General features: G+C 38.0%; 4 protein-coding genes across 8 annotated transcripts; 3 read left to right on the top strand and 1 right to left on the bottom strand.

Moving 5' to 3' along the window:
* The first annotated feature begins 1,016 nt into the window (after positions 1–1,016).
* Positions 1,017–2,349, top strand: srp9 (signal recognition particle 9). Its single transcript, XM_088361407.1, has 3 exons — positions 1,017–1,209; positions 1,338–1,406; positions 1,674–2,349. The coding sequence occupies exons 1-3, from the start codon at positions 1,138–1,140 to the stop codon at positions 1,791–1,793; spliced, it is 261 nt and encodes an 86-aa protein (XP_088217533.1). The 5' UTR covers positions 1,017–1,137; the 3' UTR covers positions 1,794–2,349.
* Positions 2,350–2,746: 397 nt separating this feature from the next.
* ephx1 (epoxide hydrolase 1, microsomal (xenobiotic)) lies at positions 2,747–7,144 on the top strand. Of its 2 annotated transcripts, none has more exons than XM_088361405.1 (9): positions 2,747–2,874; positions 4,055–4,244; positions 4,329–4,509; positions 4,580–4,798; positions 4,905–5,034; positions 5,402–5,616; positions 5,735–5,843; positions 6,098–6,217; positions 6,317–7,144. In XM_088361405.1, the coding sequence occupies exons 2-9, from the start codon at positions 4,062–4,064 to the stop codon at positions 6,522–6,524; spliced, it is 1,365 nt and encodes a 454-aa protein (XP_088217531.1). In that variant the 5' UTR covers positions 2,747–2,874; positions 4,055–4,061; the 3' UTR covers positions 6,525–7,144. The 2 variants fall into 2 exon arrangements, with proteins under 2 accessions (XP_088217531.1, XP_088217530.1); XM_088361404.1 differs by having other exon boundaries at positions 2,747–2,877; positions 4,057–4,244.
* Positions 7,145–8,790: 1,646 nt separating this feature from the next.
* Positions 8,791–12,056, top strand: tcf23 (transcription factor 23). The gene is made up of 4 exons (XM_088361406.1): positions 8,791–9,397; positions 9,838–9,981; positions 10,536–10,700; positions 11,513–12,056. The coding sequence occupies exons 1-4, from the start codon at positions 9,245–9,247 to the stop codon at positions 11,645–11,647; spliced, it is 597 nt and encodes a 198-aa protein (XP_088217532.1). The 5' UTR covers positions 8,791–9,244; the 3' UTR covers positions 11,648–12,056.
* A 2,967-nt stretch (positions 12,057–15,023) lies between these two features.
* slc5a6a (solute carrier family 5 member 6a) lies at positions 15,024–26,595 on the bottom strand. 4 transcript variants are annotated; one of them, XM_088361781.1, is made up of 17 exons: positions 26,455–26,595; positions 22,623–22,866; positions 22,330–22,551; positions 21,521–21,586; positions 21,220–21,271; positions 20,689–20,756; positions 20,220–20,374; positions 20,008–20,148; positions 19,811–19,940; positions 19,648–19,736; positions 19,253–19,365; positions 19,114–19,181; positions 18,933–19,019; positions 18,674–18,852; positions 18,479–18,582; positions 17,958–18,079; positions 15,024–17,736 (listed from the first exon to the last, which is right to left on the bottom strand). In XM_088361781.1, the coding sequence occupies exons 2-17, from the start codon at positions 22,746–22,748 to the stop codon at positions 17,542–17,544; spliced, it is 1,917 nt and encodes a 638-aa protein (XP_088217907.1). In that variant the 5' UTR covers positions 22,749–22,866; positions 26,455–26,595; the 3' UTR covers positions 15,024–17,541. The 4 variants fall into 4 exon arrangements, with proteins under 4 accessions (XP_088217907.1, XP_088217905.1, XP_088217908.1 ...); XM_088361779.1 differs by lacking the exon at positions 26,455–26,595 and adding an exon at positions 26,039–26,169; XM_088361782.1 differs by lacking the exon at positions 26,455–26,595 and adding an exon at positions 25,542–25,765.
* Between the last annotated feature and the right edge of the window lie 40 nt (positions 26,596–26,635).

Genomic DNA, 26,635 nt, shown 5'->3' with positions numbered 1-26,635 from the left:
CCCCTTTGGGAATGTTCTCGATTTCCCATTGTATTTGAAGGCAGCATATGACGCAGTCGCGAGACGGAGCACGTCCAGGTTGCCTCTGACAACCAAACGGAGCCGCTGTGGCTCTTGTGTTGATTGTACTGTACATAATTTGAACCGTTTGGAGGAAACCTTAAACATTGGTCTCGGAGTTAAACTGAATTCATACAGCTCATCTGCTCTTTCTTTACATAACCTAAAAATACATTCTCAGTCGCTAAATGCATTTCATACTTGCGACACTGTAAACATGTAAACTGTGATCACAACTCCAACACCGCTGTCCTCTTTTACACGCAACTCATAATTGAACAGTTATGATCGTACTCCAGATTTATAAATTCTGAATATCATAAATGCTCAAACGTATAGGAAAAAAAAAACATGGCTGGAAATATCTCATACAAAATGGACAAAATAGTCCACCAGCTCCTGAGTGCTGGACCACAGTTTTCATCAATATCGCATTGGATGTGGTCTCTTCAGATGCACCTTGTAGTACTTGTAATGTAGTACTACAACAATGTCATTTAAATAGTAATTTTAAAATGATGATTTACATTTAAGCATATGAATATCAAAGTCCGTACAGGTGTTAATGGAAAGGTTTTGTCCTGATTATTTGACTGTTTTCTTTTTTTAATATATATCATATATATAATATAGCATATAATATATATATATTATATATATTAACATATTATATATATATTATATATATTAACATATTATATATATAATCTGAATTATACAGTACTTTAGTGTACACGTTTTTTTCTCTCAGAGCTATGTAATGCAATGGCTCTCTCTAGCGGACAGTTTTAGATTGCACAGGTTTTTTGTGGCAGCAGCTAGAATTTATTGTATAAACGTTGTATTTACCGAAAATTCTCAAAATGTAATGATGATTGTTTTATTTAATGTAATTTTTAGTTTGTTCACTCGAAACAAAAACTTAAATTTGTTTTTAAAGAGCAACCCGGAACTACTTATCGCGTCACACGTTGCTTTCAGGTCGCTGCTGATGTGGTGTTCAGAAGTTAGCATAGCTCTCACCCCGTCTCACTCAAATTGTTTGATATAATACGGTTTTTCACCTCATCCAATATAATGCCTTACTTTCAGACTTGGGAGGAGTTTGCTCGTGCGGCCGAAAAACTCTATCTGACGGATCCCATGAAGGTAAACTGCTTCTTTAGTAGGAGCCACCAGGCTAGCCACCTAGCATTTTAGCCTTCCGTTAGCCCTGAGGAAGAGAAAACAGATGTTGGATTCATTTTTGATGAAATTTGTTTGTCCCCTCTTTTTAGGCCAGAGTGGTAATCAAGTACAGGCACTGTGACGGCAAAATTTGCATTAAAGTGACGGACGATTCCGTGGTAAGTGTGGTGTCACAAGCAGTTATTCATTCATATTTATTCATCAAAATTAACAGATAAAAAAGCTAAATATTGACATTTTCCATTGTATTTTGGGTGGCATAAAGTGAGCAATGAGAACTTTTTTTTTTTTTTTTTTTTAAATCCTGCCCTGCCACCCAATGTACAGTCGGTGGAATAAAGCTGGCCACCGAAACTTAATTATTAATTCTCGTATAGATTATCAGAATAGTTATGTAACCATTGTCTCTGTCTGTCCCTCCTCAGTGTATACAGTACAAGACGGACCAGGCTCAGGATGTGAAGAAGATTGAGAAGCTGCATGGGAAATTGATGAGACTGATGGTGTCTAAAGAAACGCACAGCGGCAATATGGAGACAGACTAACATAGTTGAGAAGGAGTATTGCTGCCCGGACTAAGTTAACTGTGGTTGCTGGGAGCACAGCACCGACCTGAGTGGAATTGATGGGAGAGTAATAGAAAAGTGTGACGAGGAGGATTTAACGAGCTAGATGAGCTCATTCAATTCAAGCAGAAATGTGATTTCTACATGCTATCTGTACATTGAGTTTAGGATTTTAACATGGTTCTAGTTATTATCCTGCAAGGCATTAGATCACATTTTTGTGATTGTCTGTGAAAGTGTAGATGGGCAAAATGCGAGGTACGGGCTGAAAAAATGGTTTGCTCATTGAGCAACGTTGGCACCTTCATTTCGTTAGAGGAGCTTTCAGTTATTTTAATTTGGGATGACCCCTGAAGGTTTTCAAGTCTAATTTAGAGTAAATTAAGTGGCTAAAATTTTATTTGGACCCAGATCCAAATTATTATATGGACATGACTTGAAACGAGACCTGATTTTCTTACAAACCTCAACATCTTTCCTAACATTTGCTGACAACAGTTATATATTCAATAAATGTTTATTTACTCATGTATAACGTGTGCCTTTATTTGATTTTGGATGCAAATATGGCTATGTAAGCTTGCATGGCAGCTAACTTCATATTAGGAGTGTTCAATCATTCGATTGCCGTTAACAGTGGACAGCTCAAAGAGCATAAATTCAATCAATTTATCTTGAAACTACAATTATGCCCAAATTTGAGCCGATTTATTGAGCAAGTCTGAGGTATAAAATTAAAACACTTTAATTTGACATTATATAATTTGAAGTCAAAAAAAGATAACATTTTGAATTTTTTTTAAAGTTGAGTTGCAAATTCATATTTTAGCATTCATAATTTAAATCGAAGCTTTTACCGTGTTTTTCTGTTTACTCTTCCTGAATGCGTTTTTCCGTTTTACTGACAAACAACTACGTTTCCCATCATGCACTTCTGGAATGTGGACGCAACTCCAAAGGTTCACTTGAAATTTTTGTGTTAAATCGGGACAGAGGGCGACCACAGTGTCCGTGGTCACAAGTGGAAGAGCCCAGCACGCATTGCAGCAGGAAAAAAAACCAGGTAACCTTTACTTCGGGTTCACTTCCATAAAGCGAACTATGTCATTAAAAATTATGATCGCTAACAGTGTTACAAGATTATATTCTTAAAAAAAAATCTTAAATCGCTCTTCTGTAATCCTTGGTTTGAAGTTCAGGACAGTAATTGAAACGTTTTTCTTGTTAATAATTAAATCCGTACTGGTTGTTTTGCGAAAACTATTTTATATCGTCGTGTCGTATGTTCGTATTAGCCCCTCCCCTTTTTATTTTTTTTTGCTTGTAAATATTTTTGCGTTTTATGAATACACTAAATTGTTATGTCAGTCGTGGGTGCATTGTCGTGTTTACAATGTCCTTTTTGGCCAAGCGCGCATATTTCCCAAGCGGCTGTTCTTCTCATAATCCTCTGTGCTGGGCCCAACGCAACACGCATATTTGTCTGACTCACAGCTCCCACATTTTTCCGTTAACTCTTGGCTCGCGAGCTGCGTGTTAAGCTCTCATACAAATAGCCTGCTCCCAACTATTGTAGCACACGCCCTCCTCCATTATTTCAGTCCTCTCGCTCTCCAAAACATTATGCACAATTAAAAAAAGATGTGATTATGTTAATCCCACGTGCTGCCACATTGTGAGAGTATTCTAATATTTTGCTAATTGCTTTATTTGGCATTATGCAAATATTAGCGCCAGGGCAAGCAGACTTGTCAACAGATTGTTAAATATACAATATATTATGATGACTGAAACTGTAGCATCAATCAAAATGGAATTCTATCATCTTTGCTGGGCAATTCCACTTTGTCCCAGTATGATGAAATAGAGAGGTATTTAGTTAATCTCGAAATCAGGATTATGTCAGAGTGGGGAAGTACATAGCGGGTGCTAACTGAAATTTTGTGGCCTTCCAGGCAAATAAGTAAATGCGATTATTGGATTCTTGAAAGAGTCGACAAAAAAATTATTACAGCACTGTTTGGTGTTTGAAATTTCTATTGCTTGGTTTTGAATGGGGCCTTGAAAAATAAATGGGTGAGTTTTCAATTAACTGTCAATTAGTACGGGGAGAGTCCAGTGTCTGTACATATCTGTTCCAGGAGTGTCAATCTTATTATTTAATAAATAAAAAGAAGTGTCTTAATTTCAGTGGTGCTTTCTTATTTTAGTTAAATTCCATTTGTCCTTTTTCTCTACTCAGTAATCATGTTGATAGAGGTTCTGATTGGTCTGGTGGTTGGAGGAGCCGTCCTCCTGCTGGTGCTTCGAAGAAGAAGCCATGTTTTGAAGACAGAGGATGGCTGGTGGGGGGTCGGTCCAGAACCTGATGGTGAGCAGGACACTACCATCCACCCTTTTAAAGTGACCACCAGCGATGCAGAATTGGAGGTAACATCAAATCTCCTCCTCATTATCGGAAAATGCAAAATGTTTTTTTCTTTAACAGTTTGTATTCATGTTATTTTCATTCAGGACCTACACAGAAGAATAGACCAAACGCGCCCAGTTCCCTCACTGGAGGACAGCCAGTTCCATTACGGTTTCAATTCGGAATACCTGAGCAAAGTCGTTTCTTATTGGAGGAATGACTTTGACTGGAGAAGACAAGTGGACAGACTTAATCAATATCCTCACTTTAAAACCAACATTGAAGGTTTGTTTCTGTCACTGACACAAGCCCACTTGTCTTGTCGTCCTGACTTCTCCTTCCAAATCCAATCTAGGCATTGACGTTCACTATGTCCATGTGAAACCCAAACGGGTGCCAGAGGGGACCGATCCGATTCCTCTCATAATGGTTCATGGCTGGCCTGGGTCTTTCTATGAATTTTATGGGGCAATCCCACTGCTAACAGAGCCATCAGACCCTCAGGCCCTTGTTTTTGAGGTGGTATGCCCATCCATACCCGGCTATGGCTACTCAGAAGCACCACATAAGAAAGGTAAGGTGCATCTGGCAAACTAGCAAACAATTGTTAGCTTGAACATTGAGGCAATATTCAATTCTGTCTGACAACTGACAATTCCTCAATCTATGCATTTGAACAGGATTTACTTCAGTGTGTGCTGCTCGCGTCTTCCACAAACTGATGAGGCGTCTGGGCTTTCAGCAGTTCTACGCTCACGGAGGAGACTGGGGATGGCTTGTCACCACCAACATGGCTCAGTTGGAACCCAAGTATGAAAACCCACTCTGACAGCCAGATGGAGTTGTATTAGAGTTGTTAATCCCAAAAAAAAAAACCGACATAAACAATATTTGTGAGGTTGTTCACAGTGGTGTTTATGCAGTACATCACCCTGTCCACTAGATGGCACTGTTTGCTTCAAAACATTCGCATACCATGAGAAATCCTCAGGTGTACTACAGGAAGATTTCCAAAAAGTTGATTCGTCTTTTTTTTGGGGGGCTATTATGCTGAGTAAAGCTCAATTATTACTTCATAGTTGCCAATTTAAATGTTTACTAGGTTGATGAATGACTTCTGAGCAGGGAGCACAAGGTAACCCTGCAAATAATCTAAAGCGTTCTTCATATTCTTCAGGATCGTCAAAGGCTTGCATGTAAACTTTGCTCCACCTTCCAAACCTGGACTGAGCATAACTTTATCGATCTTGCTCGGCCGCCACTTCCCCAAGTTGTTCGGCTTTACCAGTACGGACCTTGAGCGTCTCTACCCCTGCGTGCAAAAATTGTTTGTGGAGTCCATCAAGGAGACTGGCTACATGCACATCCAGGCCACCAAACCTGACACGGCAGGTGAGAACCAACAACTACCGTTAGACAACATTGTGCTAAATTACTCATTTCTATTTTTCGGTGCAGACTAGTCAGGATTTTGTGTCTACTTCTGGTCAAAGTATTTTTTTCCCCTTAGGTCGAGGACTGAATGATTCCCCGGTCGGCTTGGCTGCATACATTCTGGAGAAGTTCTCAACATGGACAAGTCATGACTTTCGAAACCTGGAGGACGGAGGACTCACCAGGTATAATAATTGCGTTAAACAGAGTACACATTTTATGAATAAACACGGTTAATCCGATAATCGGAATGTCACAGCACCACGAGTGCTCTAATACTCTTTGACTTATGGTGTGCCTAATAAATTGGTGCGTTTACTTGGTATTTGAGACCAGCTCAATAGAGGCACTTTAGTTTGCTTGATGTTTAAGAGATGTGCAATTATTAACAAATTCACAAAATGGCAGTCTGTGATGTGCATCTTTGTGTGCCATGAAGGAAGTTCTCCTTGGATGACCTGCTGACTAACGTAATGATCTACTGGACGTCTGGCTGCATCATTCCCTCAATGAGGTTTTATAAGGAAAACTTTTCCCGCCTTGGCTCTCCCCACACCAAGTGAGTTAAGTTGGTGTACCCCTTCACTATTTGAGGAATGATTATAACTATTTGGAATACAACTGTAGATATAACTCACCCATGATCCACTGTTTCCAGGATACCGGTGACGGTGCCGACTGGATATGCATGTTTCCCCAACGAGCTGATGCACACTCCAAAGCTGTGGGTCCAACAGAAATTCCATAACCTCCTCACCTACTCGCAAATGGCCCGTGGGGGTCATTTTGCAGCCATGGAAGAACCCCAGCTGATGGTTGAGGACATAAATAAATTCATTAAGAAAGTGGAGATGAAATCACAGTAGGGCTGAATATGAGGTCAACATGGAGGTTTTACAGTGATCCCTCGCTACTTCGCGTTTCGTTTATCGCGGCTTCATTACATCGCGGATTTTTTTTCCAAATTAAAAAAACATTTAAAAGTCAAAATAAAACTTCTAAATTGAGGAAACATGTGTCTAACCTTTAGGACAATATAGTATTGCTCCAAATGTTCGTTTACATTCTTTTAGAAGTCCGTTTTCGCGTGTTAGCACGATCGTGAATTAGCATTTTTTTGCTAACTCGTTAGCTTGCCCAGTACTTCTTGTTGATGACCGTACTTCGCGGATTTCACTTATCGCGGGTGGTTTTTGGAACCAATTATCCGCGATAAACGAGGGATTACTGTATTTGTTTTGCCTTTCAGTTTAGTATGCATTATTTGCCCAAAATATCCATAAATAAACTTACTATAACACTAATGACAGGGTTTAGTAACCACAACCATACAGTGGTGAACTGAACTGTCTCGCTTGTTGAAAACATGGCTAATATTAATCAAATTCCATTCATTTTGCAGTGTAAGTAGAAAGCAATAATATTTTGTGCTAACCCCTCTGACTAAACTGTATGTAAATGAATTCAAACAGTTTGAAAGTGAAAACGTCCAGCGTGTGTTTACTCTCCCCCCTGCTGGTGTTTATGGTTTCTACCTTCCTCTGAGCCTCCCATCAGCCTTGTGGGCCAGCAGCTGCAGATGGAAGGTCAGCGGGCACTTGGTGTTATTGTGTTGACAGCGCAGAAAAGGCATCAGGCATTCCTCCAACGAATATCACATCAGTCATGATGCGTCATGCAACGCATACCTAAAAGTTGAATTTTTTAATGTCTACTAATACTTGATATTAACAACATACTGTCCTGACTTTATGTCACAATTTAAGCTTTTCAATTAACTTGGGTTGATTGACTTGTTGGCTGTAAACTTGAAGAATAATGTCCTCTTTTTACTTAATTCATTTATAATTGATACAATTTCTTTTTACCCAGAGTTTGCTTGGTCTTGGAGTTTATAATATATAGACTTGTCCATACATATATAACAAAATAAATCCCCTCACAATATTTATGAACACGTTCATCAGTAAGCTAATGTTAGCGTTAGCGAGAAGCTAACAAATGCATTTAACACATTATTGTGTTTCCAAAAAAATAATACAGCACATTCATACAACTACTCAAAAAAATGCCCACAAGAAGTGAAAATAGACGCACAGCGCGGTAATTAGCAGAAAGACTGATGCTATGCTAATGCTATGAAAACGAGGGCATCATAGACACGCAATAATATGAAAGTGAAATACAGTTTATTATTTTTGTGTCGTCTTAAGCTTACCGATTTACTGTGTTGGTCGTTTCCATAGATTGAAAGAACTGAACACTCAATGAAATGAAAAATCCTTGAGTTGTTTGGACTACAAAATTCTCTCCGAGTAATAAACATGGCGGATTTGGCCACACCCTTTACTTATTGGGTAGTGCCGCCCCAAATACTGTGACGTCACAGATACAAATACGTAATAGAAAATGGGTCAAACTGAACGGAGTAAAAATATCCCCCAAACAGAATCTCTGCAAAAAGTATCTCTGGAACATCTGGAGGGATAGATAATTTTTTCTAAAATCTGTGAGACTCCAAGTGCACAATAAAATGTATTTAAAAGCTAAAAAAGTTGATTTTTCATGATACCAGCACACGCACCTCCTTAATTAGGACAAGTGGTATTGAAAATGTGTAGATGGCTGCTTCAAAAAATCATTAAAAAAAAAAGGTTCCCAAGACAAAATGCAAGTAGCTATTGTAAAAAAAATGCCTTTGTTTTAGCAATAACATAACCTACAAGACAAAAAAAATAATGTATAATAAATGTGATATTGTTTAATATAATAGATCCATTTATTGCTTGCGTCCATTTAAAAAATTACCAAATAATCGCATATCAAATTGCAATCTCAATCTCGTGCATGTGTGCGTGCATCATTTATTTTTATATATTTTTTTATTTATGTCATAAACAGACCAAAATACCAGAACTGCTCGACCTCTTGTCTCATGCTTGTTAATGTCGCACTGCCCCTGACCCTTGTCTGTCCCACCCTAGTCCAGCTGTTACCACAATTTTGAGTTTCCCAAGCCCCCCAGAGTGCCCTGGCTCAGGACCCCCTTCTTGTCCTGTACTCCCCCTGGCCTTACTGCCCGCCTGCATGCTCCTCTTGGCAGCCAAACAACCAGGGAGGATCAGGACGACCGGGCGGCCAAGATAAGGACCACATCAAGTTCCCCACATTACCTCACTTGATAAGGGAACAAGTGAGACAGCGCAAAGCGGGCGGGGGCCGGAGGGGGGTCTCATTTTTTGGAATGCTCTGGATGGATGCTGATGCACTGAGAAGTTTGCTTGTGGACTACAAGACAGAGCTGCAGCAGGAAAAATTGGAGGACCCACTTGGAGGAACGCTCCGGATTGATGCTGATGCGCTCATGACTTTTCCTTGTGGACTTCTCACCTCTTGTTATTGTTAAGATTCTGGAGACAAAATTATAATCTTGAAATTTCTTGAAATCAGATGATCCAAAGTGCAGAAATAGATAACATCAAACCCAGGGAATCAATTAATGTCCAGCCAATGGGCGTAGTCGACACAATTCCATTTGGTGAAGCTTCAGGACAATCTGCACTCATCTATATCATCCCAAGAGCTCATGGCAGGAAATCCTTTGGAGAGTCTCATGTCGGTCACCGTGAGCCACCAACCAGCAGAACCTGAGACCCAGCGAGCCTCCACCAGCAGAAGTCCAGCATGCCTGCAAAGACGCAGGAACAGCTTTCGCAGCAACCGGGAGTTGTGTTATCTGGTAAGGGAAAAAAAAAAATCTGTTTTAGAAAAGAAGTTATTCCCCGCTGACCTAAAGACGTATTTATCGATTTCGATATCAATTTATAATGAAATTGCTCTGATATCAAATGCAACTTGTTCTTGTTACAATACTTTTTATTAGGGCCTCGTCCGATTAATTTAATCAGTTGACATTGGATATTTTAAAAATTGCACAAAAAATTAGACTGTTTTGTTGTTCTTTTACATACTTAACACTTTAAGACACAAGATGAAAATAATAACATCCAAGCATACCTCCAAAACAAATTCCCCCAAAATCAGCAGATTTTTACAGTTATCTGTATGATTGAGAAAACAATCTAAAATCATATCAAAAAACATGATCATGCACCGACAGAGCTTTTAGTGAATATTTCCGCTTTCAATTTTTAAAAATATGGAGTGTGTACCTTTCAGGTGCCATCTGCTTGCGGGCCCAGATCAAACACGAGTGATGAAAAGATCTCGATCAGCACACCACGCAATCATCACTCCCCAGAAAATGCAGCACGAGAGAGAAGCCGCGTACGCAACCTGCGTCAGGCCTTCCACAGCCTGCAGGTACTCAATGTTGTTGTTTTGAATGTGTCATTCACAATCGGATTAGCAGGAAAAAAAAAAAATCTTGGATAGGCAACAGCCAACAAAATTAGAATATTTCCCCATTTAATGGCCAAGGAATGTTTTTACTGTTACCTTTTTTTCAGACTCTGGCTTGCCACTACCTTCATCCCAACTCTGTTGCTCTACCCTTGGTTGTCATGGTAACGCGAAACTGCGCTTGTATTGCAAACCCCATCGTAGAACAATTTAAATCACGATTAACGAAATTGGTTTTGATTCAAAATATGAGTGCATAGAATCGAATCAAATCAAATCAAATCAAATCGTTCCACTTAAAATATGTATCGTCGTTTAATCATATTGCACCCAATGTAATTTGTAACTGTTTTTTTATTGGAGAGATGCACACCCATATTAACTATAATGCCAAGTTTTGTAGCCAAATAGAACTTAGATTTCAGTTTTAGTTATGTGTGAAAAGATTCTTAATTGAAGCATCAAATTATGTCACAAACTGAATTTTTTTTTTTCATGTGCAAACTCTCTCCTAGGCTGCTCTGCCTTCAGTCCCTCGTGACACCAAGTTATCCAAGCTGGATGTTCTGGTTCTGGCAACCAACTATATAGCTTACCTGACACAAACCCTGGACCAGGGAGGAACTTTGACCGAGCACACCTTACCACCGAGACCAGGTGGTTACCTCCACCCAGTTAAGGTAAACCTGAGTGACAATAGTATGCATGTTGACCCTGTGTATTTTCTTTCCTGATTCTGTACGTATGGAGTATCAAAAGATTTGTCAGACAATAGAATCAATTAAAAGAAATCAGCTTTTTTTTTTTTGCATTAAATGATTGATGGAGATGATTTTCTAAATAAATAAATAAATAAATAAATAAATAAATAAATAAATAAATAAATAAATAAATAAATAAGACCTTACCAATTAATCAAATAATTTTGGATTTTTTTACAAATTGACACATTATAGCATAAGACAATGATAATGGCACAAAATGTTGATTTTTCCATTAAAAATTCTGTGGTCCCAGATTCATTGAAAATAGGTGTGATCAATCGGTCTAATCTTCAAAACAATTAGGCAATAGAGCAAACGAACATACTACCAGTGGTCGCTCAGTTTGAGCTTCATCGACAAGACCATTTATGTTGACGCCGTATTCTGAGCCTAAAATAAGCATTTGACATTGTACAAATTTTTTATTATGGGTGAGCGGGGGTAGTAGCCGAGTGCAGTAGATTAAGAAGCACCTTAAAAGGGCTGACAAATCAGGCAACACCAAATACGTATATTCCCCTTCTATACACACAATTGCATTAAAACAATTAAAATCCTTTTTTTAAACGTCGTCACATAAATTTCAGAACTGCTTCTGAACACATCATTCACTTCAAATCACAGTGAGCCTGGTTATGGCGGCAGAGCTGATCTTAAGTTCAACAAAGAAGTTGAATAAAACTGTTACGTTATGGAAAAATGAAAATATAATGATTATGTTTCTCCAGAAATGGCCAATGCGTTCCCTGCTCTACTGTGGCAGTGTTGGGGAGGTCTTTTCTGGGGTCCAAGCCAATCAGAGGCCTACGTCTGGACAAGATGCATACCTGCCTGATCGTACAATAGGAGACAAGGAATGTTAGAAACATACGAGACATCAAGTCAAATGTTTCAAATCTTTCGAACATTTTGATGATGTGGAAATTCACTGCCCGCAATAGTCTTTCCTAAATGTAAAGTTGATATTTTATTTTCTCATGGCATAGATTATGGGCAATGAAAATATTTTTTGTTGATGTTGTCCATAGTCTAAATCGTTAAAACTGCATGTTACTTTAAATATTGGCTAACATCTTTTTGTAAAAGTCAGTCAGAAGTGACTTGTGTAATAATTGTAAGGGAAAAAAAATTGACAAATTCTCATCTTGATATGCTTAAAGTGAATGATTATGACATCATAGCAAGCAGCAAGTTATTTGTTATTTGTACGCCATGACAATATTACATGAGAAAAATAATCTTGGAAATGAATAAATAAAATAAAATAAATCAGCCATGTCCCATCTTGTACCTCTATTTTGATTTTTTTTTAAAAAACCACAATGCTTGAGGGAAAACAACATCAAGCGTAATATCATCAAATGCAGACAATACTGTTTTTTTAAAAATCTAGATAAATATAATTGGTCAATATTTAGACATTGCAATTTCTGGAGGAATTGCCTGAGATTTGCTCAATGAAAAAAAGAAAATGGAAACATTTTATGGAATGATCTCATGTAGTATGTAAGTGCGTAACATAATGTATACTTAATCCAAGTAGTCAAAACAGAAAGACTCATTCTCCCTGTCCTCCCTCCCTTAAGCTATTAACTTGACAGATAATAGCACATTTTCACGACTAAAGATTCAAACAAAAAGAAACTTGGTGGTGTCTGAAATTCTTTATGAATTTACACTAATGATTTAGTATGTGCTTTTATGATTACACTCTGCTTGCTCAAGCATTGAAGTCCAAACCAACTCATAAGTCACGTTGATAAGTGAGCGGGGTGGACCAAAGCCCGGACTGACTGAACTCATCTCCCCAGAACATGATGGGCTCCGAGCAGCATTCAAGGCTACTTCCATAAATCTGTTGGGAAAGGGGGTGAGGCCTGGGGGACATCATCACCTATTTCCAGTATGTACTGATGACTAATTTGGAGTGCCTGGATGGAGACTTGAATATTAAAGTAGAACACTTTGTTTAACAAACAGTATAAATCTTCCAAAATGTAGATGGGTGAATTGTTTGTGAGCCCAATATTCTTTATACAATGATGCTTTTAGTGCAGGGGTCGGAGGTCAGGAACTTTCAATGGTGGTTTTTGGACCTTGCCATTAACGTTTGTTGGTTTATTGTTTGTTTGTTGTACGGAGTTATATATGGCACTTTAAAGTGTTTTTTTTTTATCTCTTATTTTTGTTTTGGATGTGTTTGAAATAAAGATTTCAATCAATCAATCAATCAAACGTACAGAGTTTGTTGGTTTATTGTTTGTTGTATGGACTTATATATGGCACTTTAAAGTGTTATTTGTTTTTTGTATCTCTTTTTTTGTTTTGGATATGTTCAAAATAAAGATATCAATCAATCAATCAATCAATCAATCAATCAAACAAACAAACAAACAAACAAACGTACAGACTTTCCCAGATTCTTTGAATCTTATGGAACACCAAATGAAATCCCCAAAGTCCATATTCTTGTTGATACATTTCTTACCTGAAGCTGAAGATCAGTGGAAACTTTGGAGTTGCTCTTCTACCCAGTCATGATGCTCAACTGTTTCCAATTAACCTGTTTGTCTGTAGAACGTTTCAAACAAATGTTTTTCTTAGCATGCTAACGTTACCAGGCATTTTTTTGGAGCAGGTTGCAGTTGTCAAATTCAAAAATAGAAGATATTTACAAAAAAAAAGGTTTCAATATAAAATATTATATAGTATATTCAAAAATATCTAGATTGGAAATGTTTTACATAGCATTATATTATTTTTTTAATTTAATTTACACATCAAAACTTGTTTCTTTCACTTAAAAAAAAATTAGAACCTTCACAGATGGAAACCTGTTCTTTGCAAAAGCTTCAGTCCTTAAAACTTACAAAGCTCGTGGTGGTCCATTTGAGCACCTCCATCTGCAGCCTTATACCTTTAAAGTGTATTTTTTCATCAATCCATCCAACTGCTGAAGACAACATGTGCCCAAATCATCTATCCACCCCCCTCATCCGCTCATGTTTGTAGATAATAACCACATTTTTACTATGTTTTGCTCATTGTGGCCAGAATACTGATGGCAGGCTGGATTTATGAAGCTCTGTAGCCACACTCCCTGTTTTGGCTGGACTCGTTGCTCCAAATGGCCAGAAGCAGTGGGAGAGGATGAACAAGGAGGGTGACTTGGGAGAAGAAAGGAAGAAGAGGGGAGGATACACTCGAGACTTGTGAGGGAAATGACTGAAATAGGATAACGACGACAGACTAGTAATTCAGCGGGTCAAAATAATAAAATCAAAAGGATGACACATTGAAGAAGAGAAAAAGCAACTGGAGAAGAAATGAAATTCTCCTAAATCCTTTTGAAAAATGGATACTCAATAAACCAGTCACTAGAAGTCTGGCTTTTACTTATTTGGATTTTACAAAAACTAATGTTGCTGGATTTTGAGCAGATTTGAATTTGGGCCAGCTGAAGAGCTGCTATTGCCATTTTGATTCCCAATTCCCCATCCTCAAAACCAATTTCAATATCAGTTATTTTACATAAGTCATTTATGTATAAAATGAAAAACTTGGGGCCCAGCACTGACCCCTGTGGGACACCGTAAATATGAAATACAGTTATTGTATCTAGAAATAACTCCAAAGTGATCAGACAACAGGAAGGTGAGGACTTTAAAATCACTTTAATCTCTCAATTCAAGTAAATAAAAATTGTACAAGTATGTACGTACATCCAATGAAGAGTGAAACGTAAATCAAGATTTAAAGTCGCCATTGAATCAACAGGCTACACCATTTTTTCCACTCTTATTGTTCCTCATCAGACACAAGTATTTTCTGATTTTTAGATTATTCAAGATCTCACATAAAACAAATGAGATGTTACAATAAAATAAAGGCACACCCAAAGCTGAGGAATCAGCCCAACATCAGGAAGGATTTTTTTTTTTTTTGGAATGCATCAGTTAGAACTCTTGTGAAATGGTATACACAGAACAATAAATATTGTTATGAACAATATTTATTAAAGGCAGAAATTACTAAGTGTCATGCTTTTCTTGCACAAAGTGGTATTTTTGTGCAGCCTTGCCTGTAATTGAAAATTAATCTTGTACCATATTGAGCAGTAAAATGTTTCTGTAGCTGACGACCTGAACTTAGACTGAATGTCTTTATTGTGCTTAAAGCTTTTCAATAGCGTATCACGAAATCTTAAAATAGAAATATCAGCAAATTTCAGTGCTCCAGTTCACTTTTCTCACAGTGTCAAGGGGAATTTATCTGCATATCATTAAGGTGACATTACAGGCACATACACTTCAAGTAATTTCAGGTACTATGAAGGATCCGCAATAATAATAAAAAAAAATTAAAAAAAAAAAGATTCATCACATACACAGGATTTATTTAAATAATTATATTAAAATGTGAACACAGATTCCTGAATGTGGGATGTGGCACTGTAAAAACAACAATCCTTAAAACAATTGTTGTTTTAATGGACTGCTACATTCCCAATTCGGTCTGTTATTCACCAAAAAAAAAATACAAATAAGTTTTATTGCATATAGAATTTCACATTTCAATTCATGAAATGTGTGGAGGCCTATTGTGAAATTATAAAAATATACAAATATAAAATAGATACTCCATTACAAATCAAATAGGCAAGCCTTGTATTCTATATGCAGTGGATAAATTGAGGTATTTCAGGAAGACAAAAACATTTGTGTGGCTACAAACGGTCCAACCAGCAAGCTCAGCTGCTTCTCCTCTGGTTTCGTCCCCTTGATTGTCTGGACTGTGCTTTAAAAAAACATTTTCATCGCAACAGGAGAGTGTGTAAGGCAACCCAGACGTTGAATCTTCTCTTTTGGTTCAAATTATGTTAAAAATGAACTTTTCCATTTCTCTTTCCAGATTGGAGTCTTAAAAGAAATCATTCGAAGCCATGTGACTAAAAAATGGCTGTGGAGTTTATCACATCTCGATAAAACTCTCACTTCAAACAAAGACAATGGATGGATGAGATTATCATAGGATGAGCAAGAATTCTTTGATTCCAAAAAACATGACAGAAGAGATGAAAAAAAAAATTGAGACGAGTACAATTAGTCACATACTGGCAATGACAGTTTACAAAACATTTGAACAGGTTTTCATTCGGGGGGCCGTTGAGTTAAAACTAACCTGAAATTCGATTCCGATTCCCATTCTCATAAAATCAGGACAACCGAGTGTGATTAACAAAGGAGGCACTTTAAACTTTGCGAGTGTCTATATTTGAAATAAATCAGAGCGGTATTGTTCAAATGTGCACGTCCAATGTTTGGCTTAATGTTTGAAGTAAAGCAGCTTGAAAGAACCATTATGAGAAGTCCACGGAGGAGAAAGGAGAAAATTTCTCTCGCTTGTAACCGAGAAGCAACTGCGATAAATTGTTGATCAATAATAATGCTGACATTTTGATAAAAAAATAATTAATATCTATGTAATCTTTCAGTATAGCAAGTTTAAACTACTCATTAGTGTCTTTACTGTTCCGTATGAATAATTTTTTTACAAAAATCCATCATTTCTCCCACAATGCCCTGTGTAGGTACGTCCGTACATAAATATTAATACTAACGATTAATTTCCCGGTTGCAGATGAAGACTTTACGACAGAGGGTGGTTTGAAATAAGACAAATGAAACGCCACTATCAAGAAAAGTTTCTCCCACAACACTGTTTGGAAACAAAAATGTTTTAGCTTAAGATGAAATGTATTCATCTGATTTAACTCAGATCATCCCTGTACTGATCGGAACACGAGGTATGAAACATCGTACGTCTACATTAGTTGCTAAGCGTCACTTATTGTAAACCAAGATCACACTGCACGGAACGAGAACGGAGGCTTTGTTTTATCATTTTCTACTCTCGTATAATATTTCTCTTGTAAAGAGTTTGCTGTTCTCGAGCTAAACAGAAAATATGACATTTCTCTGCTTGCAACCTCAAGTCAAGTCAGAACAGCTACTAGTGCTTCTTTGACAATACACAAGGAGCAATCAGAAAGGGAATCCTTTCTGGGGACTGTCAACTTCCGGAAGATACCGCTTTAGAGTTCTTTTTTTTTCCAAAATGAAAAACAAAAAAAGGGAACTCTTCCGTGACAGTAATCAGAGCGCATAATTATTGCAATACCCAACCACTTCTCATTGGCTATGTTTACATAGACACATTGATTTGGATTAAAAGATTGACTGGAATAAAAATGCATACATTTGGAATATTCTGATTGGAACAAGACTATTCCAATGAACGGGGTGAATTATATTAATTGATAATCTGATCGGCGCGCAAAAAAACATTTCGGAACTAGCATGTCTGTGACGCAAGTTCATTATCACATGTACAGCTGGCCTCGTGTTTTACGGATGAACATAAGCAAATACAAAAATACAATCTGGAGTATAAATTGGAGCTCCATTCCGAAGTATTAACTCGACGAAACGGTGCAAAATGAGAAATATACTGAAATCATGCTAACGTAGAAATGGATGGAGTGATGTTTTGTTGACACGCTTTCTTCTACTATTATTTCCGGCATATTTGGTCAACCGGCATATTTTTAGTGTTCATGAAAACAGTGAATCCGATGATAATTTTAATCCAAACCATCGGATTGAAGAAGTTGTGTCCATGTAAACGTAGCCATTGTCATGGATTGTGTATTCCTCATGAGGAAAAAGTTACTAACTGCGTGAGATGAAGACAAGTCTCAGAGGGCCGTTTCCTCAAGGCAATGAGGGGTCATCTTGCACACTGGCAAAGCCGCCCTGCTTTCCTCATCTTCTGTCTGCACGCTGTCACTCTCCATTTCTTTATCTTCTCTGATCGTGTCCTCTTTGCAGTAAGATGCTCCGTTGGCACCTTTCTTGGCCCTCTCGTAAGGCTGCGTGTTGATTTCGTTGGACTGGTCGAGAAAGACAGGACGAATTAAAACAAGAAAAGGAAAATGGCCACCCGTGTTCATTTTATTTTTATTTTTTTAATCAACGCTCCTTAAATAACTTTTGCCTGATTCAAGTTATTTCTGTGACCACTTTTTGTGTTTTCCTTCTATCAACAAAGATGACATCATTCATATAAAAACATAAATGGATGCGTTTCAAGAAAACCAATTGGCATGGTCACCTTTAGCGGTAGAGGAGTGACGCAGCAAAGTTTTTCCTTGTAGCGTTGCGGCAGAAAGAAAAGCAGATTCCCCAAGACTGGGTACACGGTCCCTGGGGTCAACTGCTTCTCGTTCATTGGTCCTAAAATTGGTAGATTGAGCAAATTAATTTTTGAAAACAAATAAACAGGTCAACCACATTTAACTTACCGTATTTTCCGGACTATAAGGCGCACCTAAAAACCTCAAATTTTCTCAAAAGCCGACAGTGCGCCTTATAGTCCAGTGCGCCTTATATATGGACCAAATAGAGAATGATAGATGGATGGAACTTTAGCTTTTAAAGTTTACTGATCTATCTGACTGTTTTGTTTTGTACTTATTAAAGTAAGCCTTACATGTTTATTTTGTGTGTTGTGTGATATTAACATTATTGATATATTGTTAGTTTTCACTATTTCAAGTTATTATATTGTGATTGCATTAATGGTGCGCCTTATAGTCCGGTGCGCCTTATAGTCCGGAAAATACTGTAATGTACCTGTAAGCAGGCTGACGAGAAGTCCCACTACAACCACAGTGGTAGAATTGTGAGCACTGTACCACATGTAGGACAAAGAATACAGTGCGTCCAAACCTGTTGGCCTGAGAGGTGGGAGAAAAAAAAAAAAAAAAGTCAGACTGGCATATTTTTTTGTCAAGCTCCATGCAAGGAGGAGAAGATGTATGACTGTACCTAGCTTTTGTTATCGTAGCATTGACCAGTGAAGTCATGACTGTCGTGGTTATGTTATCAAAAGGCGGCGGTGTGACGGTACTGAGTGGTGGCACACTTGCAGGCATACGGGTGACAATACTGCCAATGCCAATCCAGAAGGCCATGGCGAGACCTGCTGCTAAGCCAACTAATGCCCCCTGGGAACATCAAACAAAAAAGAGGGCGTCTGCATATCACATTATTTAACAGTATTGATGAGATAAAAATTCACACTTACAATGGAGTTTGCCCAAGGGAAGAACATTCCCAAGCAAAATAAGCCCAGAAGCGGTCCACCAACCATCCCAAATATGCTTAAGGCTGCCTGAGGGGGGAAGAGGACAAACAAATATACATCTGTACAGAAAAGCCATCTCCACTCTTCACAGAGGATAAAGAATATATGAATGTTTTGTTACCTGCAACACAGATCCCATTATGGAGGCGAGGTAAGCCATGGCCAGACATATCAAGCCATAGGCCAGCGCTGTGAGAGACAACCACAAATCATAAATATACATAATAATAATAATAATAAAAATAAAAATACTTCTTTACCAAGTCCTTTGGATAGCAGTGTGGCTTTCGACTCAGTCATGTTGGGGAAATGAGGTTTAATGAGGTCCTCCATCGTTACTGTTGCCAGGGAATTGAAGGCTGACGAGATGGTGCTGGAGGGGAAAACAAAATATTTTTAAAAATGTCTTTTTTTTTTTTGCCTATTCAGGGAAACTAAACTGTTTTTCCAATCTTCCCTTTGACCGTAATTCAAATAGAAGAGCCGAGCAAACCATCACCATTTCAAAGATCATCAAATAGAAAGCCCTATTTGATATGTAAATCAAAATTTTGCTTCGACGGTATAAGCAAAACTACTCACCATCTCAAAATGACCGAAAATCACAAATGAATCTAAAACTATAAGCTGAGAAGATATTTGTACTATTATTTACCTGAGCGCTCCACTAAAGAGGCAGGCCACAAAAAGTCCTGCGAGGCCAGGCAGATCCTTGAATACATCCATCACAAAGTATAACACCATCTGGCAAAAAGATGAAGATGCATTTCTCCTCAGCAACCACTGATATGATAAACCATAACACAATTAATGTTTACCTGATCATTTGCTTTGACGTAGCCCTTATCGAGAGGGCTGTCTTCTCCATAGCGAGCAAACATAACCAGCCCCATCAGACAACCTAAACACAGAACGATCTGCTGGCATGGGAAAACAACATAGCACGACCTAGAATGGACAAGAAGAAAATGATTACTTAAAGTTGTGTACTATTAAAACAAAAATACACACTCACATTATGGCCTCTTTCTCAGTGCGTGAACTGAGGTATCTCTGGACTTGGGCCTGGTTGACCCCATATAAGGCCAGCATCAGGAAGACTCCACCCACACCCAATGTCCAGAAGGTGTGGCGCTCCAAAGGATCTGGGTTTAGACTACAACCAAATGCATGGGTTTAAATGTCGATTTGCATGAAAGTCAAATTGGGCTGGGGAATATTACTCACTCAAGTCCTGCAATGCGGCTGCCGTTCACTGCTTTCCTCCAGACCTCCGCCATGCCCCCTGCCTGATGTGCACCTACAATAATAACCGCCAGCTGCCCTGCAAACATTACTACTGTCTGGAAGACATCGGTCCACATCACCGCCTTGAGGCCCCCCTGAGGGACACAATAAGATAAAAAAATAAATAAGAACTCTTATCAATCCATACAAACCTTGAATTTAACAGAGCCTTGAAGTTCTACCAACACATACTATCATGCTGATAGAGCAAAATCTTACAGCTTGTAAAATGTAGGTTTTGATCAACAATTTGAGGAGAAAAAAGGTCAAGTCAATGATTACTATGTGTTTTATCCTGTTGGCTTTATGGTGAAGGGCAAAGTCATTAAAAACAGTTACACTGTACTTTAGTCCGAAAGGAAAAGAATGAACAAAATGAGAAAATGGAGCAAATGAATTTCGGACTCACCAGACATGTATAGAGAGTGCACACCAGTCCCATGGCAAGCACAGCTCCCCATAAATCAAAACCAGTGACTGTAAGCAAATACAACAAGACTATTATATTATATATATATATATTATATATATATGATGGACAATTGGTTCTCTTGAAATTCTTTTTAGACAAAGCATTTTGCAAAACCGAGGGCAGAAAGGACACAGAAAATACATACAGAACATAGTCAATAAATTAAAATGGATGTCTAAGGTCAAATTAATTTATATTTTCATTATCCATTCATAATTGTACTGTCCTGCCATTTCATTTCAAGTCATTTGACTTGATCCGAGTTTTCTTTTCCTAGCTCAGCTTTTCTCCAGGAGAAAAAAAAATAGTTTTTACTGAATCCTATTCTTACAAGGATTGGTGTAATGTATTATTTTCAAAGTCCTAAAATAAATGTCAAAACTAGACACGTTATTTATTATAAATTACAGCTGTTGTTCAAACATGTACTTTGGTTACATGAAAAATACTTTTTTCTTTTTTTCTCACCTGCATTGAGTGCCAAGGCTGGAGCATAAAGGACCACTCCCATATAAACAACCTATAAAATAAACCATTTTAAAACATTAGTATATGCAGATAATTGGTACATGCTGAACAAATATAGCTTTAAAACTAATGTTTTGATCGGGCTTCTGTAAGAAAATTATTATAAATTACCAATAAACGGCTGATCTGTTTCTCATATGCAGAACACTTTCATCCAAAAAATCTTAACTGTTCACCTTTTAACTTTTAATCACTAAACATAACAATTATACCAAAAATACATGTCCAAAGATAAAAATACCATTTGAAAGATGAAGGTCACAGTTCCACATATACGGACTGTCTTGTTGAAGCGCAGCTCCAGATACTGTTAAAAGAAAAAAAAAGAAAACAAAAAAAATACAGAAAATGTCTGTTACATATAATCTCAGAGTCATATATGGTTATTGATAACCAGATCATGTTTTTGGTCACAGTACACTACTGACTAGAAAATGACTGATAGGTGTCCTTGATTTTGAGGAGGGGAAAAAAAAAAAAAAAAAAAAAAAAAATCGGCACAGTCTTCAGTATTGAGTTTATTATCGCTGATTGTTAAAATGTCAATGATAAGACCGATAAGAGGACAGATAAGAAAGCCGACCTCTGAGATTATCATAAGACAAACACAAGAGAAAGGGAAGATTTGAAGGGGGGGGGAAACAAAGACAAGAAGGAAGACGACATTAAGCACATTATACTGTATAAACTACTGATAAATAAGCCATGTGGACTGTAATTTTTATTTACCTCACTGCAAATTGTGATTCATAAAAAAAAAAATGCACAAAAGAAATGCTGTTTAACACTTTCATTTGATAAAGGAACATTTTGTGAAATAATAGTCAGTTCCCTCAAATAAATAAAGTATTTTCACAAACTTTATAAAGTTCTTAGTGTCCTTCCTATATATTAATAAAAGTAAAATGATTTCTCAACTAAATCCATCTTGTTGAAATAGAAGATTAATCACAAAAACATGGCTCTTCCTTTTCGATTAATATTTAGTTTGTCAACTCTGACATCTTTTAGTAGTTTCCAACTAGAAACACGGTTTTCCGCCCTGAGTACCTCATATGCGCTGGAAAGCCGCAGCCTGTAGAAGACAGGTATGAAAACATGAGCTGGGATGAGAAGTCCCAAGAAGTACGAGCAGCCCAGGAACCAGTACTGTGTCCCGAACGTGTAGACTTCAGATGGTGCACCCAGGATTGCCACAGCGGACTGGAAAGTTGCGAGAAGTGACAGCGACACAGGCAGCAAGCTCATTGAGCGGTCAGCCATCAGGAACTCCTGAAGGACAACAAAAATTGTTTCGGATTAGACTAAAATCTTTTTGCAAAACTTCAAATAAAAAAGCCCACCTGTGTTGTACGCTGGCGTCCACCTGAAAATGCATAATACAAGCCGATACCGGCTGAGGCCACCAACAATAATGCAAAGATGACGTAGTCCACCGTGGTGAAGTGCATCTGGACTACTCCCCCCATGGTGACTCTGGAAGTAGGCCGGATTTGTTGAGTCTGGGGACTGGAGGTCGTCTAAGAGGCCTTTGGGTGTGATCACAATGCTAAAGATTGTACATCACCCATGGTGATACCCAGAGAGCTGGAGGGAGACAAGGAAGAAAAAGTTTGAGATACTTAGTACATCAACTAATTCGACTTACACGCAAAGGCGTGTGAAAAAAAAGTTTCCCTGCCCATGACTCAGCCGTGATCTTCAAAAGGGAAAATCCCAGAAGCTTTAATATATTACGTAAAAGCCAGTATAATCAAATAATATAATCAAAAGTACAGGAGAGTTAAGACAGTTCAAAATCTAAAAAAAATCTTGCAAAAAAGTTTTATGATGTTAATTATTAGGATGCTACCACAGCTAGATTCTGGAACAGATTGTTTTATTAAAAACAATATCATGATAATAAATAGCAAATTAAGACCAATAATAATATTCTAAATGGAAGCTGCCCTTTTGTCTCAGACTTTAATCTTCTTTACCCTGAAAGACAAAATATAACAGCGGAAAACTCAAATTCAACACCCGTGTGATCTTTTCCCAATTTTGTAACACATACCTTAAAGCAAACAAAACCTAATCCCTCGTTGTGTTTTTTGTAAAAATGTAACCTCATCTTTGTACGGATTTCATAGCGTGAAAACACAACGGGGGAGAATCGCTTTCATGGGGGCACACTGACTTCGTACGTCACAAGCCGGTAAATTCACATAGCCAACTGCAACCACCCCATGCCTCGTTGGTATTCTTTATACGCACAGGGAGGGGCGGGGACGACGGGACTTCAACCTGAGGTTGGGGGCCTATCTGCAGAAAACAGCTTGGATGGCCACAATGATAAAGACTAGTGTGACGTGAACTGTTTTAAACTATCTTATTTTGTTTTTTTTTAACATAAACCACCGAGATGCTTAATTAGACCCATAGCAATACGATTAACAACAAAAATGCTTTTATTTGGCAATCTCCAGTAATCTTCAGAAATAATGTCATTTCAAAGTGCCGAGTCTCCAGTACTATTGTACTGCATTGTTAATTGCTGTTCACTGCTATCTCGTTTTTACGTTCACAGCTATCGCGCTATTCGGCAAAATACCTCAGCGATGTGCGGTGATGCATCGTTCCTATTCAAGCTGACAGTTATTCGAGAGGCCAAATATAAAAATAGGGCACATAAACCCTTTTCCTCCTGACAAAAGACGGATTTTTCGCCGGCCAGTGTCTTTTTTTTTTTTTTTTAAGCTCTTAAGGAATTGTTTTATCCTGTTTTGCTGAGTACAGAAGTTGCTTGTTCATAAACCCAATCTAAATGTCAGGGAAAATTTGCTTACATTCCAGTCTAAATGTCTGCCTTCCCGGGAAACCAATGTTCTGCCAGTCACTCCACATGTAATCATCACATGCAGGGTGCACGCTAATGATTACCGGTGGTGCACAGGATGTCAGAAAATGTGGATAAATGATCATCACAGTTTTTCAAAGTAAAAGCACATATTTGGAAATGTCGTATTTTCTGTAAATACATTTCATTTTCAATCATGGAAACCTCTATTTATAGTGAAATGAAATTAAAATTCCTATGAAAATAAATCATTACAAAGAGGTCACGCAGCAGCATGGGGTTGCTTAGCAACAGAGGGACAATGGCGATACAATATCAGCTGGGGTTTAACAAGTACTGCTGAGCATGTATTTCAACACTCACACGAGAATCACATAGAACTGAAAGCAACATAGCGGAGCTGCAAAACTGGTACTTGACAATATTACAGTAGCAACAATTAAGATTAACAGAGTGACAGAGATGCGTCATCGGTGACAGATTGATAGACCTTCTGTCAATATTGACGCTGCAAAATTGCAGGAATGATCGTGTGTAATGGCCAAATAATGGTTTCCCTGTAATCCTGCAAGCGCCTCCATCCAAACATGTCCCCTACTTCAGTTCAACTCTAAAATGAATTAATGTATCGCAATAGTTTTCTGTTGGAAAAATGGAAGGTCGGCCAATGACAACACAAACACATTATTAGACACGTTTCTGACATGACCTGTCAGACAATGGCATTTATGACTCTTGTTGAGACTATTCTGAAAGGAAAATAGTCCTTGGTGGAGCCACGTGACTTGTGATTATTATACCAAACAAGTGATAATAGCAGATAAGCAAGGGAGGTCAGAACATCTCACTTTCACCTTGTAAATCATCTGAGCATTTGCTTAATGACATTCAAAATATCTGATTCGACCAGTTGTGTTTCCAAGTGTATCACCATAATTTGCTTGTTGATCAAGAATTACACAACACTTTACACAACATATTTTTTGTTGCCTTGAGCAATTTTGACTGTTTTGATAAGGAGTTCCTTTCACATGCAAATGAGTCAGTTCTCGCAGTGCATTCAAAGGACAAATAAAAAAAAAAAACCATCATCTCCACATTAAGTTTGCCAAACATTCATGTAGAATCTTTGTCAAAATATAGATACATGGGACAAGATACAAATCAGCAAAGCAAAAAAGACACTGTAATACACTGTAATTATTTGAAAATATCCCAAGTCATAGACGGAGAACGCAATGCATACACAAGAAATTAGTTTTTGAATAATACAGTCCCTTTAAATTTCCGAGTTCACTGAAAACAATAAGCAAAAACATTTCAATTTTTGAATTGACTAAAATTTCACATATGCTCGTCAGTTATTTATACTTCTACCTAGTACAAGTGTTTGTCCAACTACAATATTTTTGAACTACATTACCCAGACGACTGGAAAATGTCATTTCTTTGACCCACCAGGCATCTCAGTCTCCAGCGATGCAGTTTGCTAGTTGCAGTGTTTAGTGCTGACTACCACTTTCTCGTAAACGCGACTAGTCACGCTGTTAATAATGCTAATCACGTGTTACTGTTATATTCCAAGTGGCCAAAAACAGATGCTATCATAGGCTAATTAATCTGCACGCGCTTGCCTTGCTGTTCATTAAGGTCCACCCAGTAGAAAGGTTATAGGTCACACACTAGATTTTTTTTTTGTGTTGACTACTAGTTTAATTTGACCAGCGGTAGTGAGTGGAATCATCAGTAAAGAAACAGCGGTCATAAAATCCAATTTGACAGCGCGACAACGTGGTGCTATCACCCACACCAAACTTTGCTAAACCGCAATGCATACCACACGAATTCAATCCCGAGTCTTTAATGTCTATCCAATTACAATTAAACTAACAATTCAATGAAGCAATGTGACTATCTTACCTTTATAAGACGGTAAAATACAATACAATGTCAGAATCTGGTCCGGTAGGTTAGTGCGGTCGTACGTTATGTACCGCCTACTCTCCTTGACGCGATGAATGCTGCGTTCACTTACATATAGTAAACTAGCAACTTAGTTTGCTAACGTCACGAATAGTGTCTTCAGTTAATTGTATTTCTAAGTTAACAGGTTTTATTAATATTCCGTTTTTTGTTTCTTAATAACCTTCGCATTGGTTCACCACGACTGTCTCCGTAGCGTAGCCGAAGACAGCATTATAGGCTGGAGAAACGACAATACTGTTCTGTACTGCATTAAGGACGAGATAATACGTCCATGGTCGTTGCAAGCGACGTATCGCATTTGTTGACAGCAATATGTCGTGACAACGATGGAGACAACACACATTACTCACCTTTTGGTCTCACCTGGATGTCCATTTCAATTCACTTTGACCGGAGTATTTTTATTTTTTGCAAAAACGCCCACCCGCTGCAAGCAAGCTGCAGTGGTTGCCACTTGTAGCCCCCTCAAACTGATGACGCATGTTTCGCCGTGACACTAGTGATTAACATTAACACGAGTTCACCTTGTTT

The sequence above is a fragment of the Syngnathus floridae genome, chromosome 19 (genome assembly GCF_059516105.1).
Source record: "Syngnathus floridae isolate MCC-2025c chromosome 19, RoL_Sflo_1.0, whole genome shotgun sequence".
Taxonomy (NCBI): domain Eukaryota; kingdom Metazoa; phylum Chordata; class Actinopteri; order Syngnathiformes; family Syngnathidae; genus Syngnathus; species Syngnathus floridae.
The sequence above is the reverse complement of the archived record's forward strand: the minus strand, read 5'-3'. Positions and strand labels throughout refer to the sequence as shown.